General features: G+C 39.1%; 1 protein-coding gene across 11 annotated transcripts in view; it reads left to right on the top strand.

The window, feature by feature from the left end:
* The window catches only part of ccdc88ab (coiled-coil domain containing 88Ab), a 72,291-nt gene that overhangs the window by 39,551 nt on the left and 15,682 nt on the right, over window positions 1-17,058 (top strand). For all 11 annotated transcript variants that reach the window (XR_005281698.1, XR_005281699.1, XR_005281700.1 and 8 more), the window contains exons 5-24: window positions 143-201; window positions 665-748; window positions 865-1,005; window positions 1,557-1,729; window positions 4,828-4,909; window positions 5,433-5,591; window positions 5,818-5,964; window positions 6,056-6,200; window positions 7,508-7,686; window positions 9,258-9,395; window positions 9,981-10,164; window positions 10,335-10,465; window positions 10,849-11,142; window positions 12,032-12,214; window positions 12,584-12,862; window positions 14,506-14,630; window positions 14,891-15,029; window positions 15,304-15,480; window positions 15,578-15,739; window positions 16,772-17,049. Coding sequence is in view for 8 of the 11 variants with exons in the window: in XM_038295738.1 (XP_038151666.1) it covers window positions 143-201; window positions 665-748; window positions 865-1,005; window positions 1,557-1,729; window positions 4,828-4,909; window positions 5,433-5,591; window positions 5,818-5,964; window positions 6,056-6,200; window positions 7,508-7,686; window positions 9,258-9,395; window positions 9,981-10,164; window positions 10,335-10,465; window positions 10,849-11,142; window positions 12,032-12,214; window positions 12,584-12,862; window positions 14,506-14,630; window positions 14,891-15,029; window positions 15,304-15,480; window positions 15,578-15,739; window positions 16,772-17,049 (3,259 nt within the window). In the remaining 3 variants the exon portion in view is untranslated. The remainder of the gene's footprint in view (window positions 1-142; window positions 202-664; window positions 749-864; window positions 1,006-1,556; window positions 1,730-4,827; window positions 4,910-5,432; window positions 5,592-5,817; window positions 5,965-6,055; window positions 6,201-7,507; window positions 7,687-9,257; window positions 9,396-9,980; window positions 10,165-10,334; window positions 10,466-10,848; window positions 11,143-12,031; window positions 12,215-12,583; window positions 12,863-14,505; window positions 14,631-14,890; window positions 15,030-15,303; window positions 15,481-15,577; window positions 15,740-16,771; window positions 17,050-17,058) is intronic.

A 17,058-nucleotide genomic window follows, 5' to 3' on the forward strand; every position in this document is an offset into this window, starting at 1 on the left:
TTGCATGCCACACTTATCAGAGTTTTTCTAAAACCTATTATTAGAACCAGGTATTTTTATCTTGCACTGAAAAATTCTGCTATTCTTAGTCTTTTGATAACCAATCGATTATTAAAAAATGGTTATCACTTTTCCCTTTTAGAACAAGGTCTGCAGGAGATGAAGAAAATGTTGCTGCTGCTTTTAGGATGCGCTGTTCAGGTAAGGGTATCACTGTAATGCAGAATTTATCTGAAACCAATTCAATTACCCATTTAATCTAACCCACATATTTAGTCTTTGTAAATTTCATACTAGGCTCATGATGTTTCACAAGCTTTGTTGTCGTTTCAAATGTCTTAAACTGTAGCAAAAACTTTTTCTCAATGAATATTTTGATCTTGATCCTGCAAACCTCTCATTGTGTGCAATTTGTCTTACATAGGATTTTTTTTTGTTCTTCTAGTGGTTAATACATTTTGATTGGTTTAAGAGATAGATTTAAAGATGTGACTATGTTTTTTTTCACGTGCAGCTACTACTTAAATGTGTGTGTACGATCTCTACTAACCAGTTATTGATTTCCACTTTCCAACTCCTCAAAGACTTAAACAAATTCCTGCTTCTCTTCCCTATATTAGAAACTGATGCATTTAAAAGCTCCTAACTTACTTCTCTCTAACAGTGTGAGAAGAAAGAAGAGTTCATTGAACGTATCCAGACTCTGGATTTTGACACCAAAGCTGCGATAGCATCCCACATTCAAGAGGTGCTGTTTGCTTTTAATGAAAAAAAAAATAGAGTAATCTGTTAAAATGTTTGATTAATACAGTGACTATTTAACTGTATTTTGGTTGGATTAAGTCTAACTTGTCCTGATTTTAGGTGACTCAGAACCAGGAAAATGTGGTGGACCTGCAGTGGTTGGAAACTGGGGAAATGCCCACCGAGGATTTGGATAGTCTGTCCCGAAATCTGGCTTTCCACCTCAAACGCCTGGTGGATGAAAGAGACACACAGCTGGAGGTAATAGCCTGTTTGTTATCTCGTTTCATGTTTTTACAGGGATATATACCAGTGATGCTTTTTCTAACAGGGTTATGTGGAAACTTTTCCTTTTTTTGTTGTTCCCACAAAAGAGCAGCCGCAGGAAGGAAGGGCTGTTACTGTTAACTGTCATTGAATTGTGTGGGAGTGTTCTGCTGTGACTTTACGCACCATTAAATGACTTTCCGAGCTATGGGGTACGGATCCCCATTACCAATGGCTGATTTTGTGTGTGGGTGCATGTGAGGGGTTGTAATAGCCCCCAGATTACCATTGAATTTTCCAGCCGTTTTCAATTAAAATCCCATTTCCTGTTGAGGCTGGTAGATTAAAATAAGATTGGTGTGGGGCTCTGTGTAACCTTTATCATAATCCCTGCTTTACTTTTTAAATGAAGACTGCTTTGATAAAATCTAAGGGTTTTCTTTATCTGCAAGTCCATTCTGTGTTTTTTTTTTTTTTTTTCTTGAATCACAGTGCAACACAGCTTCACCTCTCTACCTTTTCTTCTCTCTTCCTCTTTCATTCAGACAATCGTGGAGCTCACCCAGGAGAGGGACTGCGTACAGCTTTCTCCACTGGCTCCCTTTGCCACCCAGTCTCCTGGTGACTCTCCCAGTATGAGAAGAACTGAAAGTCGCCAGCACCTCTCAGTAGAGTTGGCTGATGCCAAGGCCAAAATCAGACGCCTGCGTCAGGAACTGTGAGTCCCATCAGCTAGATCAGCAATTATTCAAATGAAGCATGTAAATGGACCTCTGATAATACAGACTAATGAGTTCTGAATGTCCGATGTTTTTGTTCTCCTCTTACTTTGGTTCAAGATGGTCCAGTTTTGACTAGAGGCTCTAATACAGTCACTTAAAAAAGCCACGATTAGGACTATTTATCAGGATCCTATTATCTGTCCCCTGGTACATGATTCTTAGTCAAACATGATCTTAGTTCATTTAGTTTGTATCTGTAAAAATCCATTAAAAAAGGTTTGCTGTTCACATTCATATTTAGTAAAAAGAGATATATTTAAGTTAACGTCTTTTTAAACATGAATTAAGACACGATCATGAAATCTAGAAGATTTTATTAGATTTGTATTCTAAACAGGCACTAAGATTTGGTAGGTAATAATTATCATTATTACATTTTATGTGTTTAGGGGCTGCTGTTGCAATGTTTTGCTGCCCTACAGAAACACACAAAGTAACGGTAAACCTGCTCCAGAAGGCTTCCCAGAGGCCTGATGATGATGAATAATAGAACTTCCTCTTCAGAGTGCTGTCGTCTTTAGCCAGACGATGCTTTAATGGCTAACGGATCAGGTGGTACAGGATGACTGGCCGGTGGTTTTAGCTTCCCATTTCAAGGAGGGATGTCTGTGTTGCACTAACATCTATATTAATGGATCCAGACCCACTTCCCATCATAAGTCTGTGCTGGAGCTATTATAGGAACATCTGTTATTGTCAGAGCATATACTTTTATAGTGCACAATCAAAAAAACAACACAACTTTGCAAAACAACAGCAAAGAAACAAAGATGAAGAATTTTTGGCCATGATTTTGTTTTGCAGAATCCATCATCGTGCTCCCTCTATATTTAGCAAAACTGTGTATTTTGTCCCATTTCAAACTGGAGCCTTTGTGTGTGGGCAGAATGAAAGACTGAATTAAGTCAATTTAAACATTGTAATTTGGATTTAGAACAAGGTGTAAGCCATTTTCTTTTTGTTCTGTTTTTTGGAGCCTGTAGCTGCGGTATCTATAATGGAAACTTTTTATTGAAGTACGTTGTACAAGAGGGAAAGAAAATATCTCAGTTTATAGGATCATGTCATATGACTTCTATTTCCTCTCTTTAGCCAAGGAGAAGTATGATTATGACTGAGTGCATGCAGAGATAATGTCTCTGACCTCTGTCTAAGGGATGCCAGGTCATCGCTGGAGGATATGCCCCTCTGCTCCCACAGCGCTCTGTTATAGAATGCTTGTTTGTTAAATTGGCTGCAGCTTTCCTCAGACACTTGCTGATGCCACTGGATAAAAAAAGCTGAGGTTGAGATTTATTTTTTTTTCTTTCAGTTTTTATTTTTTTTTTCACATTTATGCATTTCTAAACATTTTGTTTGTGCAAGAGTATATCTGTCCTACATGGCAGCAACATTGAAGCTATAAAGTTCAATTCAGTTTGGAGAATATATAATTAGACATTAATTTGTAAATCCTAGAAATGTCTAATTATTGAAGACATTCTGTTACTCATTCAGTGTCCTTCAGAGGTTGGAGCCAGTCAAGTAAAACTAATGGATTATGTCTCCAGAGCTGTTTAGTTAACAAAAAACTTAGATTTGAAGATCCTTTAAAAAGGATTGAAATGGTAAGATGCTACCCCAGTCTGCAACATTTAGTCTGTTAGCAACTTATTTATTTTTGTCGATGAGGACCTTTCATGTAGTAATGTTTTTTTTACATTTATTTGATTTTAATGTTTGTGGTGAGTCATTTCCAGCTAGTTGTGGAGGATTTCCAATCCACCAAATGGACAGAATCTCACAGCTGCATTTGATGAAGCAGCTTTAATTTGAAAGCCTCATTCAGTACAGATGGAGCTTGTTTTGTAAAAATGGCAGGAAACGGAACCAGCTGAAGTCATAATATGAGGAGAAAAAGCTAATCTTTCACACAACAGTTGACAGGTGCTTGTAATTTCCAAATGACAGTCTGTGTGAAAAATGATGCAAAGCTGCAGAGAATGGACAAGTCAATCAGTTGGAAAAAAAAGAAGGGGGTGACTCCCTGCACCGTTTTTGTCTTGCTTCCCAGATAGCTGTTATAGAAAGCGGGAGGTAAAGGATTGGAGAGAAAAGAATGACTGGATGGGATGCCTCTCCTTATTGAGATGCACAGGGAGACTAAAGAGAGCTGTAATTAAATGGAGCATCAGATGTTCAGTTTCATGCAAACACATGCAGAGACTGAGCAGCATCTCAGGAATGCAGTCGTTTTCTTTCAAAGAGGGGGACAGATTCTCCCCTTGTGATGAGCATGGAGAAGTCACACATGTACACAGAGAAAAGTGGCATATTTCCCTGGTATCCATGCGTGTAGCCTTTTAGGTGGAATAAAACACCCACTACTATTAATGATGAAAACATTCCAGACTTTTGATTTTAAAGTCTTTTTACTTTTCAGCTTTTATTTCTTTCTCAGAGTCAAGGAGGATAAAGGGTTTTAGCCTGAGGGGAATATTTGCTGTATGTTAAGCGTTGTCAAAGGGTTTTTCAGGTATTTGAGCTAGTTCCTCTTCCAGGATTTGGGTGTGAGAAAGTGCAGCCAACGGAGAACTAAACTTTCCACCAGCTTGTGTTTGCACATGCTTTGGGCTGTTTTGGGATTCTGTTAACTAAAGCATGCACTAGGCTCCTCCCACTATGCATTCCTAGTATAAGATGTTTGTATTTACATTTTAGGTTCTAAAATCTGCTTTTGGGGGGGGGGGGAAACAACTTATTCAGCTAAATTAAGGGAGAAAGGAAAGCAAAACAGCCCAAACATTACCGGTACTGGGAACAATCTGCTAAAACGCTATTTCTGCTACCTGTACCGTTCAACAGGCCTCGAGTACCATATTAGTGTTAAAAAGTAGCAAAAATGTGGGGAGGATTTTCCCAATAGATGCGCTTACACAAAGTATTCAACACTGAATGCATCATTTAAACTAGAGATTCACCGATCCAATACCACTTTACTTTGAACTTTTATTTCTGGTTTTATCCTCTGAAAAATTCCTGCTCTCTTATGCAGGGAGGAAAAGAGCGAGCAGCTACTGGACACCAGGCAGGAGCTGGAGAACATGGAGGTGGAGCTGAAGAGACTCCAGCAGGAGGTAAAGTCACCAATCATGGCAACACTAACACAGCTGTATGCACATTGTTTTCAAATATTCCACAGGCTTCACTTCCTCTCCACCTGGTTTCTTCCTCCGTACTGTTTCTAAAAGTGCTCCAGGCTTTAATCAGCTCGCCACTCATTATCTCATTAGGGGCTGTTTGTGCTATTTTTAGTCTAACTGTAGATTCATATTGGTTTAGATGCAGTCTGAGCTTTGATGTAAGGCTTTACCCCTTCAAAAAAGCTTTAGCTGTTGTGATGAAATGTTAATACGAGTCCTTTTCTTAGAGCTGATTATTAGAGTCTGTTGGTTATTTTTTATTGTTTTTTTGTGTAACCAACAAAAATAAATTAGTTTGTTTTACATAATGTACTAATCGTATCATATATAAATCATAAAATAGCCGGCTCAGTATGCTTTGATTTCTGTCTGTGTGAAATAAAAGTTTTTCTTTAGTTTCTGTTGTTTTAGTAGTTTGAATCTTTACATTTATGTCTGTGTTTGTGAATCCCTGCAGAGCTATCAGCTGCTGTCAGACGCTCGCTCAGCCCGGGCCTACCGCGATGAGCTGGACGCGCTCCGAGAAAAAGCCATACGTGTCGACAAACTGGAGAGCGAAGTCAGCCGATATAAGGAGAGACTACATGACATCGACTTCTATAAGGCCAGAGTGGAGGTAAAAAAGGCCCCTCTCCTACATCTATCCATTATTTATCAGTCTGCTTAATCATCACTCCATCTATCAGGTTGGAAAAGTTTGCGTAGTGAACCCTGCAACTATGGTTTACAAAAGGAAATTACTTAGGGAATTTTGATATTAGCCTATTTCTTTTCTAAAATAACCACACAAGTATTCATCATATATGTGTTAGACTTACATTTTTTATAATTTTTTTTCTTAGGAGCTAAAGGAGGACAACCAGATTTTGCTGGAAACAAAGACAATGCTGGAAGAGCAGCTGGACTCCACCAGGACCCGGTCTGACAAACTACATCTTCTGGAAAAAGAAAACCTTCAGCTTAAGTCCAAGATGCATGATCTGGAGATGGTATATGGCTGCCTTGTTTAGGGGTGGCTGATCTGGGACAGCTGCAGAATGTACAGAAAGACATTTCTCTTACACCTAATCTGTCATGCAGGAGCGGGATCTTGACCGAAAGCGCATGGAGGAGCTGTTGGAGGAGAACCTCGTGTTGGAGATGGCCCAGAAACAGAGTATGGACGAGTCCTTGCATTTGGGCTGGGAGCTGGAACAGTTATCGAAGACTCCAGAGCTGGCGGATGGTAGGAAAAAAAAAAAAGTTTTCTTTTTTTAAATGGTATATATTATACATAGAATGACTCAATAAAAAAAGATTCATAAAGTAAAAATGAAGATGCCAACAAATAACCAAGTAAGCTATACTGGAAACTACTGACCAGGACAGTCATTGGCCCTCAATCCTGGCGTTATCTCTTAGGGCTCTCTGTATTCGCCAGCCTCCACAGGGCTTCCTTTTCACTTGGATCTTTACTGTAATTAATATTTAATGGCTCAAAAGGGATAAGCTGTGTGGTTGGATAATAAGGGCTGTTAATAGGTTTAGCAAGCCAAGGATCTGGATAAAGATTTGTGAGGATTGATGTTTAAGAAATTCCTTAGTGGAATTACAACCTGTAAGACTTAATCCAGTGTTTGTAATTATTAATACTAGTGTTGCACCAATGCCATTTTTTTTTGGCCCCAAAACCAATACCCGATACCTGGTTGTGCATTATTATCCGATACTAATACCATCTGTTTGAAATTGATGTGTGTTTATATATGAAGAACTGCATACCATTTGGATGCAAAATAATTGCCATCGTGGCTTTATCAAGCTGCTGCCTACGTTTTTAAATCAAGAAAAAGACTAATACAAAGTGAATCGAGGTTGAACTTTTTATTGCCTACGTGGAATGGCTGACCATAGTTGAATAAACTTTTGGCTCTCAAAATGGTATCGGTGCCCTTTTTGTTAGTACTCTCCGATACCAATACTATAACTTTAGTGCAGTATTGGGGCCCTGGCCGATACTGGTATCGGTGCAACACTTGTTAATGCATTGTGATTTATTTAGGTGTTTGATAAGAAATCTGATGTGATTTGAGCTTGTCCCATTTCAAATCAAACGGCTTGTATTAAACAAATTTTTCAGCTTTTACTAGTATTATATTATCATTCAACGGAAAATTGAAAGAGTAATGATCGTTAATAGCAGCTGTAAGGACAGTCTGTTGCTGAAGCTTTTCCTACCACAAGTCCTCCTTCCACTCAACTTTCTGTTGATACACAACATGTGAACTTCCTGCCTCTCAGCAATAACCTTTGGTGGCTCTGTCTCCTTGTGAAACGTGTTGATATCTTCCAGACATCTGTCCAGGCAGCAGTCTGCCCAATGATTTGGCAGCTTTCTGACACATTTCTCTGTTTGTAATGATCCTATATTATGAGTCGGAGATGGGTGGCAGAAAATATGGCATTTTTAAACAATATACAAAGGTTTTGAGATATTTTTGATAAGCTGAGAAAATGTATTTTATATTAAACATGTTTGTTTAATTGCTTTAGCCCAACCGAAGTCTTTGGGTGAGGAGGTGAACGAGCTGACCTCCAGTCGCCTGTTGAAGCTGGAAAAAGAAAACCAGGCTCTGCTGAAGACGGTGGAGGAACTCAAAGGAGCGGCCAGTCAGGAAACCATAGCTAAACTGACCAAAGCCAACCAAGAAAACCAGAAACTCAACCAGAAAGTAAGCTGGAATTTCATTGATTGCTCTAAAATGGATTGTTTTCAAACGTTTTGTTTATTCAGCCTTGGGCTTTTCTAGGACATCTTTAATTTTCTCCTCCTCAATGCCAAAATTAGCATATTTCTTTAGCACCGCATCCATACCACACAAGCCTGCTCTCAGCTTTAGGTCATTAGACCACAATGACGCTGACAAAGTAACTGGGGAAAGGATAAAGAGGGGTGGATAGGAGGATGAAAGGAAAGCTGTAAATCCACGCAAAGTTTACAGCCTTTTCCCTTTAACTCTGGAACACTCTCTGCTGAAAGATTTTTCTCAACTATTTTCAGGAGCGGCAGATCCTCTCTGTGCCCTCTAAAGCAAAAGCATAAAATGGAGTTCATCTCCGAAGAGAAAGTCTACAATGTGGAATTTGGTTCTAATCCAGGATACATTCAAATGTGAAAGCAGCTGCTGAGAGTGCGTTCAAATGTGGACTATTGTATAGTTTTAGTTGAGAGAGAATGAATTTATGATTTTAACTGTATTTTTAACATTTTCTCTCGAATATGGAGACTTGTTTTAAGCTTTGCTATGATTTTATTATGTAATAGTAATTATTAATCTTAACCCACACTTTCACCTGCTCCTTGGACTTGTCTTTTTGCAGAAACTACCCCCCTTTACTTGATCTTAAACAAAAATGTGCCTTAAATCATGGTGCATTCACTGTACCTCAGTTATTTTTTTCCTCTTTACTTTCCAAAAAACTAATGAAGACTTTAATCAATATCCTGTTGCTCCTATGTATTTTCATATATTGTTTTCTCTTTCCAAAAGGTAAAATTAGATATTTCACATGTCAGTGAAAGTAATGTTAAATGTTTATAATAACCTACTCCAGAATTAAAGGTGCATTTTATTTCCCCAATATCTGTAAAAAGAATTTGTAAGTTCTCATGGGTAAAATTTGTGTAGAAAATAATCCTGTATCACATCATCAAGTTTATAAAACCTGTATTTAAAAAAATAAAGGACTTTTGAGTTTGAAATCCACAACCAGCAACTATTACATCCTTTAAGGAGCCAGTGTGAAGTCAGCTGCATAACAGATGTTCCTCATATCCTGTCAGCTGTCATATTTTAAATTATTCCTTAAATTTCCCACCATGAATTTGATTCTAGCTCCCAGAAAAGACCATTCTTTCCAGCAACTAACCTGCAGTACATAGAGAGATGGAAGGGAAGGGGGGGTAAGTGGAGTGTTTAGCTCTCCTTCATACTGCTGGTGAATATGTTACATTTCCCCTTTCTCTCTGAGAACATTGGCTGAGATTTATTTTCCCCTTGATGCTAAAAAAATGATCCATTCCCAAATTGAACTATAATACTGGTTATAAAGGAAATCTGAATCTCACAGACATTTCCAAAGGCTCTAATGACATAAAAGGGATGCCGTTCCCATGTGTAACAAACAGCTTACACTAAGATATCTGTTGTTTTCAGCCTGAGCATAATTCACGGTTTGGAAAAATCTTGTTTTATGAAATGAGTTTTATCTAACATGTAAGGACTGTATTATTTGTTTGCAGTTAGAACGACTGGAGAGTGAACTGACTGTGGACAGGGAGTCACTCCGTAGTGCCGAGTCACTAAGTACAGACCTGATGAAGGAGAAGGCTTTGCTGGAGAAGACACTGGAGACACTGAGGGAAAACTCAGAGAGACAGGTCCGTCATACAGGACTCAATCCCGTCCATAACTCTGTTTATAATGGCTTAGATTAGCCCACTCATCTTAATTATAGTACAATATGACAGAGGTAGCTGGTTCAGACATCATCGTTGATATTGTTAATAAGGTTTCTGACCTCTAGTCCCATGAAGCATCATATGTTTTCATTTAAAGTAAAGTCTGCACAAAGATTTCTGCAGCTCTGAAAGAGCTGCGGAGACTGTAGTCGTCAGACCCAAATCTGACACCTTTGATTACTTTAACCTTGTGATAAGTTAAATCCAGCTTTGATGAGCTTCGGCGGGAAAGCAAACAGCACGCCGGGCTATCAGATTATCAGCCTAGCGGCTTTGTTGCAAATATAATGAGATGTAACTAATGCTGAGCTATTCCTGTACACATACTGCAGCTTGGTAAAGGGCTAATAGGTTTTTAGTGTTTTTATTTTCTATTCTCCTGAAAAATGTGAGGATTGAACAACTGCCATGCAGAAAAGAGCAGGGTTTATGAAAAAATAAAAATATATATTTTTTTTAATGTGACTTTAAGCCTCTATTGAAGGTCTGCTTTCCTTTCTTTAGATGAAGGGTCTAGAACAGGAGAACAAGCACCTGAGCCAAACTATATCCACCCTGCGTCAGAGGTGTCAGGTTGGAGCAGAGGCCCGCGTGAAAGATGTAGAGAAAGAGAACAGAGTTCTTCACGAGTCCATCTGTGAGACGACGGCCAAACTAAATAAGCTGGAATTTGAAAGGAAGCAGCTGCGTGAGTAACCTGTTAACTGATATTAGTTGTGCTGTTTATGATACGTCTATCAATGTATGGGAAGAGATTTGTTTTTACGCATTTACATGTGTTCGATATCTGTTCTCTTTATAAAAAATTATCAAGCCAAAAGTCTTCCTGCAAAAGTGAAAGTTTATGTGTAAATGCAGGTAAGGAGCTGGAAGTGATGAAGGAGAAGGGTGAGAGAGCGGAAGAGTTGGAGATTCGGCTACAGAAGCTGGAGAGAGAAAACGAAAGTCTGCAGAAGAAAGTTGCCACTCTTGGAATTACCTGTGAAAGGGTTTGCTCCATTTTTTTTCTATACATTTCCGTATTTTACATTTAACCAATAATTTCAATAATTTCCAAAAGCACTGCCCAGTTGCAGTCCTTGTTTAGTCTAGACATCTTTAGAATGGTGTAGACAATTTTAAAAATGATTTGATTCGATTATATGAAAATGTATAACGCATTAAAATTCATGATTACTGCAGAGTCTAGAAAAGTGGGGAATTTTATCCATCCATCCATCCATCCATCCATCCATCCATCCATCCATCCATCCATCCATCCATCCATCCATCCATCCATCCATCCATCCATCCATCCATCCATCCTTCCTTCCTTCCTTCCTGATGGTATTCCCAGGTGGCCCTTTCTAAGCTCTCTGTTTTTTTCCTTTAGGTGTCTTCTTTAGAGAAGGATAACTCTGAGTTGGAGGCAGAGGGTCGTTCCCTAAAGAAGAAACTGGATGCTTTAAAAAACATGGCTTTCCAATTAGAAGCGTTGGAAAAGGAGAACTCCCAGCTGGAACAGGAGAACCTGGAGCTTCGGCGCTCGGCTGAAAACCTCCGGTCAGCAGGTGCCAAGGCTGCTCAGCTTGAAGCGGAGAACAGGGAGCTGGAAAGCGAGAGAACCCATCTGAAGCGCAGCTTTGAACTGCTTAAAGCCTCCTCTAAGAAGACGGAAAGATTAGAGGTATTAACACATTCAGGAGGTGCTCCTCTGACAGAGAAGCGTTGAAACTAGACTGTGAAGGAAACAAATATTTAAGATTAAATCTTGGCTGGTTTGAGGTATAAAGATAAGCTAAAGTTTATGCTTTTAGAACAACACACATATGCTATCAAACCCTTTAAAGGTTTAAGTATTGTTAAAATGACAAAAGAAGATGTCAAAATGAATAGTTTTCGCCAGCTGACCCTCCCTCACCTGTTGCTACGTCCTGGCAGTGGCTCCTTTATTTTTCCTCTTGCTTGTAATTTACAGACCATGTCAGCTGTTCCTAATTCACGGTTTGTAAAATAAGCCTCACCAGCGAGGAAATAACAAACTGAAAATACAGTTTATAAGCAACAGGAGACATTTCTGTATAACAGCTGACTGAACAAGATCAATATCCAGACGAACTAACCTGCTAATATTAGCTTGTTGGATTCCCAGCATTGGTCTAAGTGTTGGTAAACAGCAGAAAAAAAGGAAATGCATCATATTTTTAATTGAAAGCAGTTAATTATTTAATCAAGTGTGGCATGAGGCATTTTTATATATTTTTTATATTAATCATAGATTTAATCTCACTACATGTCGGTGGAAATTTGTTTCTAAAGTCCCTAATTATAAAATATCTTATATAAATAGATAAATAAATAAATAAAATAAATAACTTTCCAAATTAACTTTGTTTTAAATTTTTGCTTAGTGATGAAATATATGGTTATGGTTTTTACTAAAATATATCAAACCAGCCGATGTTTGTGACAAGTTTAGAGGTTTGTAATATTAGAATTTAATTGAAATAGAAGTTTCACAACTACTTCAGGGAAGAAATTATCATTTTAAAATTTTTCTTAATTTCTTCTGCCAGGTTAGCTACCAAGGTCTCGATACGGAAAACCAGCGGTTGCAGAAAGCTTTAGAGAACAGCAGCAAGAAGATCCAGCAGCTGGAGGCAGAGCTGCAGGAGGTGGAAACTGAGAATCAAAGCCTTCAACGTAACCTGGAGGAGCTGAAGATCTCCAGTAAAAGGCTGGAGCAGCTGGAGCAGGAGGTGGGCTCTAAAAACAGTCACTACAATGATGCTAAGTGGTGAAAATAATGTTTAATGCACTTTAGAAATATTCAAATTGTACTTTACTTATTACCCTGTTCACAAGTATTACATGTTTTACTATATATGGACAGTTTTTTTCTGTCTCCAGTTGTAGACTTTAATTAATGACACAACAACAGTTAAACTAATGCGTTGAAAGTGTTTCAAAGCAGAAACAGATTATCCAAGATGCTTTGGTCAAGAGGTTTTTAGACTTGGACTTTCAGACTTCTACTGAAAAGGTTTTATAATCTAAAATAATCTGATCACATATGTTTGGTTTTTTTTCCCACCGTCTCCTCTTTATAACAAACTATCCAAAACTAGAATAAAACTCTGGAACTAGAAAGCTCCCAACTGGAGAAGGATAAGAAGCTTCTGGAGAAGGAGAACAAACGGTTGAGGCAGCAGGCTGAGATCCGCGACTCCAAATTGGATGACAGCAACCAGCGGATCACCGCCCTGGAGAAAGAGAACCGCACGATGGGCAAGGAGATGATCTTCTTCAGGGACTCGTGTACGAGAGTCAAAGACCTGGAGAAAGAGAACAAGGAACTTGTTAAACAGGCCAGCATAGATAAAAAGACCTTACTGACACTCAGAGAGGTAGGCAGATCTTATATATTTACATGTTGCGATCCAGCATCAGACTATCAAACAGTATAAACTGCAAGAATAGTGCAATAATACTGCATTGTAAAAAAAAAAGTGTCGGAAAATAATTTGATTATTGAGTCATCGTGTTGCACGATGAATACGGCAACATGCAAGCTTTGGAAATTCATTTAAAGTGCTTAAGAATACTACAGTTATTATGCATTAATGGCAAAAACACAGACACCAATCAGGATCAAGGGAGGTCATCTGCATTGTGAGTCACTGAAATTCCTTACCTTTGTTTCGTTTCAAAGCAGGGAAACACACACAGTTGGTTTGAGCTCTGATAGCAGAGTCCTGCTTTACCCCCCTCAGCTTTAACGTTAGCTGACCTAATGCTCATGTTTACTTGTCACTGCATGAATAACAGTAGCCATGTTTGCATGCACAAGTTTCCTTGATCAAACTGAATTATGTTCGGTATCTGGAATGCATTGTATGTTTGAGCTCAGTGTGCACCAAGATTTATTTAGATCAGAAGCACTCTGACTTTGAGAGAGTGCTTAAAATGCATGTGTTTCATCCTCCTGACAACAGAAACATAGATCTGCTGGTTTTGACTGTTCTCAGGATGGATGTGCGCAGGTTTTGGGTGTAGTTGAGCCATTTTTGCTTTTTCTATACTTGGCTACAGGCTCGGCGACTCATTGTGTTGCTGTTCCTTGGTTACTGCTGGGTTACATGATGTGAGAGCAAGGACAAATTGGCATTCCTCAAAGGGCTGGGAGGTTGAGACACAAACCTGTTACCAAATCTGGGCTGATCTTATTTGACAGTCAGTCGGGGTGTGTTTGCAGTGTTGCTTTGTTGTGCTGAATATTTTCCCTCAGTGCAGCATCTCCAATGTGAGGTACACCCAGACTAGGGATAGGTACCATTCACCTTTAAGGCCTTAGAGTCCCAATGCCAATTGTGATTGCATGTGCCTTAAATAAATGAAGATGATGATGATGTTGCTTGCTAAAGATGACGATCTGCTAAAGGATGCCAACAGTGCCGAATGGAGGAGTTTTGGCCTTGGATTCCTCAAATTTAAAGTAATCCTGCTGCCTGCCTAAATTAAATTTACCCTAATCTAAATTAGCCAAATTACCTTATTTCTGACATCATCATGCTCTTGTGCATGCAATGCTCCTTTTATGTCCGCCATTGAAAATTGGGTACTTTTCCACTACTTGAGTGTCACAATAATGCATTTAAGCTACCAAAACATGGTAACATTTCATTTTACATGAAGAGGTCCTTGTTGGTACCATTAGAATTTGTCCAGTACAAATAAAAGTACTGAATCAGGAACCGATCCCTATTAACCCAGACCAGTTTCCCAGGTTCACTTTAGTTTTTCTTTGATTATGTTAATATTGACTGTTAAATCTTTGACCAACAATCGGGTCAAAATAAATTCCCTCTTATTTTAAATCCAAATAGTTTATTTTTTTGAATATTGTTGAAACGGAGCCACTTATTAACAAGATGATTCATCACTTACCTGAAAAAATAAGGAACCAATTGATAAGATGTTTTAAATATGAATTGCAGATAAATACAGGCCTATAATACAGGATGATTAGAATGCAGTGTTGTGTGTGTAGGAACTTGTGAGTGAGAAACTGCGGACTCAGCAGATGAATAATGACCTGGAGAAGCTAACTCATGAGCTGGAGAAGATTGGGCTGAACAAAGAGAGACTTCTCCATGACGAGAGCTCGGATGACAGGTACACGTACAAAAAAGCAAAATAATGCAATAATATTGTTATTCGATGATGGGTCATTTTGAAATCAGTGTAATGTATATAAATCAGAGAGGCAGATTTTTTTTTTTTTACTTTAAGTTCTCAGTTTTATAATTTTTTTTTTCTGTGCCTGAATCTTGTCATGCTATGCAAAATACCAGTTTACCTTTTTTTCCCCTTTAACACTATTCATTTGTCACATTTATCCAGTTAATGTACAAATACCACGTTTTTTCATTTAGGTTTAAGCTTCTTGAAACCAAACTGGAGTCAACTTTGAAATCATCTTTGGAGATTAAAGAGGAGAAAATTGCTGCTTTAGAGGCGCGATTGCAGGAATCCTCCAACCTCAACCAGCAACTTCGCCAGGAGCTGAAAACGGTAAATGATGCAGCAATGAGAATGTGATGAGCTTAAAAAGATTAAATTGTCTATAAAAGAAAATAAAAATGAAAAGACACAATCAATACATATATAAATTGAAGAAAACCTACGTATTAAACAAATTGTGAAAATTATGCATGAGTTACTGAGGTCTTAGCCAAACAAACAGTTTACAGTCTAAATTTGACTGTACTTTTTCCTTTTTTTTTTTTTTTAGGTTGTTGCAAACCACATAAGCTTTCATTTTGATGTTTTTTCTGATTCTCCTCAGGTAAAGAAAAACTATGAGGCACTTCGCCAGAGAGAGGAGGAAGAAAGGATGGTCCACAGTTCACCTCCTAAAGGAGGCGAAAATTCCCAGAGTGTCAATAAGTGGGAAAAGGAGAGCCATGAAGCCACCAGAGAACTTTTGAAAGTCAAAGACAGACTCATTGAAGTTGAAAGAAATGTAAGTTCTAGTGAGCATTTCAGATTGCTCATGTGTTTTTCCTGTTTCTACTCCAACTCTCTGCATTATTCCTGATCATATTTGTGTGTTTTCTCAGAATGCTACGTTGCAGGCTGAGAAGGTGGCCCTGAGAAGCCAACTCAAACAACTGGAGACCCAGAACTCCAACCTGCAGGCGCAGATAGTTGCAGTGCAGAGACAGACAGCCTCCCTACAAGAGAATAACACAACCCTGCAGACACAGAACGCCAAACTGCAGGTACGTCTTTGTTCAAATAAAGCCTATTTCCCACTGAAAATACCAGGTTCATGCATGTTTTTCGAATATGGGTCGATCCGCTAAGAATTGGTATATGGCTCCCTTCCTATTGGCAAAGAAAAGCCTGGTCCAACCTCTAGCTGGCAATCTGCATGGCCTCTGTAGCCCTGCAGCTGCATGTCTGGTGACACAATCACACAATGTTAGCTTTGATGCTGTCATCAGTGCAACAAAAAAAAATCAGGAAAGTAAACAATGGAGAGCAACATGTAAGGAAGCCAGAGAGTAATAAGTGTGCTTTAACACTGACCAGTGTTGCGCCATGTTTGTAAAATGTAAACAGAGTTGTTTCGGCTTCAGCGGGCTGTTCCCATTGCCACTAAAAAGCCGATTTTCCCTACTATAAAAAAGTTTTTTGGCCAGTGGGAAAGTGTGACCTTGCTCCTCTCTGCTTATATTATCCTAATGTCAGAAGATTGGTTCAGGAGCGTGTGTTTAAACACGGTTAAGCTGTTGCACCCTGTGTGTTTGTGCAGCTCCCCAGCCAAGCGGCTTTACTCCCTGCTATGGATTTACATTTGCTCTCACTGTTTGCCAGCTTTTCAAACTCTTCTGATGTGTGCAGGGGTTAGACAGTAGCTGCTAACTGGGTCTGGAAAGGGTTCAAGCAGGTTTCTGTGTGTGCAAAGCCAGCAGTCAGATGGCATTTATGTGTATTGCTGTATGGAAAGCTACCTGGACATGGTTTCTCAGTGTGTGTGAATAAACTGTTAATTACTGTAGAGAAGTTTCAGGCAGGTAAAGTATACTGACTGAAAGGGAACTCATAAATTGATAAAGGAACATAGTTCCACGTTTCCATTTCTGCAAATCTCAATCTTTCACTGAATAGACACAGTGCCCCCTACAGACCAAGACCACAATAACTTCTTACTTGGTTTTATTGTTTGGTTTGAGGAGAATATGGCCTGATTTCCAACATCTTTGCATGAAGAAAAAAAAAAAAAAATCTGCTCTATTTTTGTGCTGTAGGTGGAGAACTCTACTCTGAACTCCCAGAGTGCTGCCCTCATGGCCCAGAATGCCCAGCTGCAGAGCCAGCAGAGCAGCGTGGAGGGAGAACGAGAGGGAGCGCTGAAGGAGAAAGAGGAGCTGAGGGCGACGTATGAGCTGCTGCTCCGAGATCACGAGAAGCTTGCAGCGCTTCATGAGAGGCAGGCGTCAGAGTATGAAGCTCTAATAGGGAAACATGGTGGCCTGAAGACCTCCCATAAAAGCCTCGAACAAAAGCACAGAGACTTGGAGGACAAGTGAGCCTC

Source organism: Cyprinodon tularosa, unplaced genomic scaffold, assembly GCF_016077235.1.
Source record: "Cyprinodon tularosa strain WSP-4 unplaced genomic scaffold, ASM1607723v1 ctg359, whole genome shotgun sequence".
NCBI lineage: Eukaryota > Metazoa > Chordata > Actinopteri > Cyprinodontiformes > Cyprinodontidae > Cyprinodon > Cyprinodon tularosa.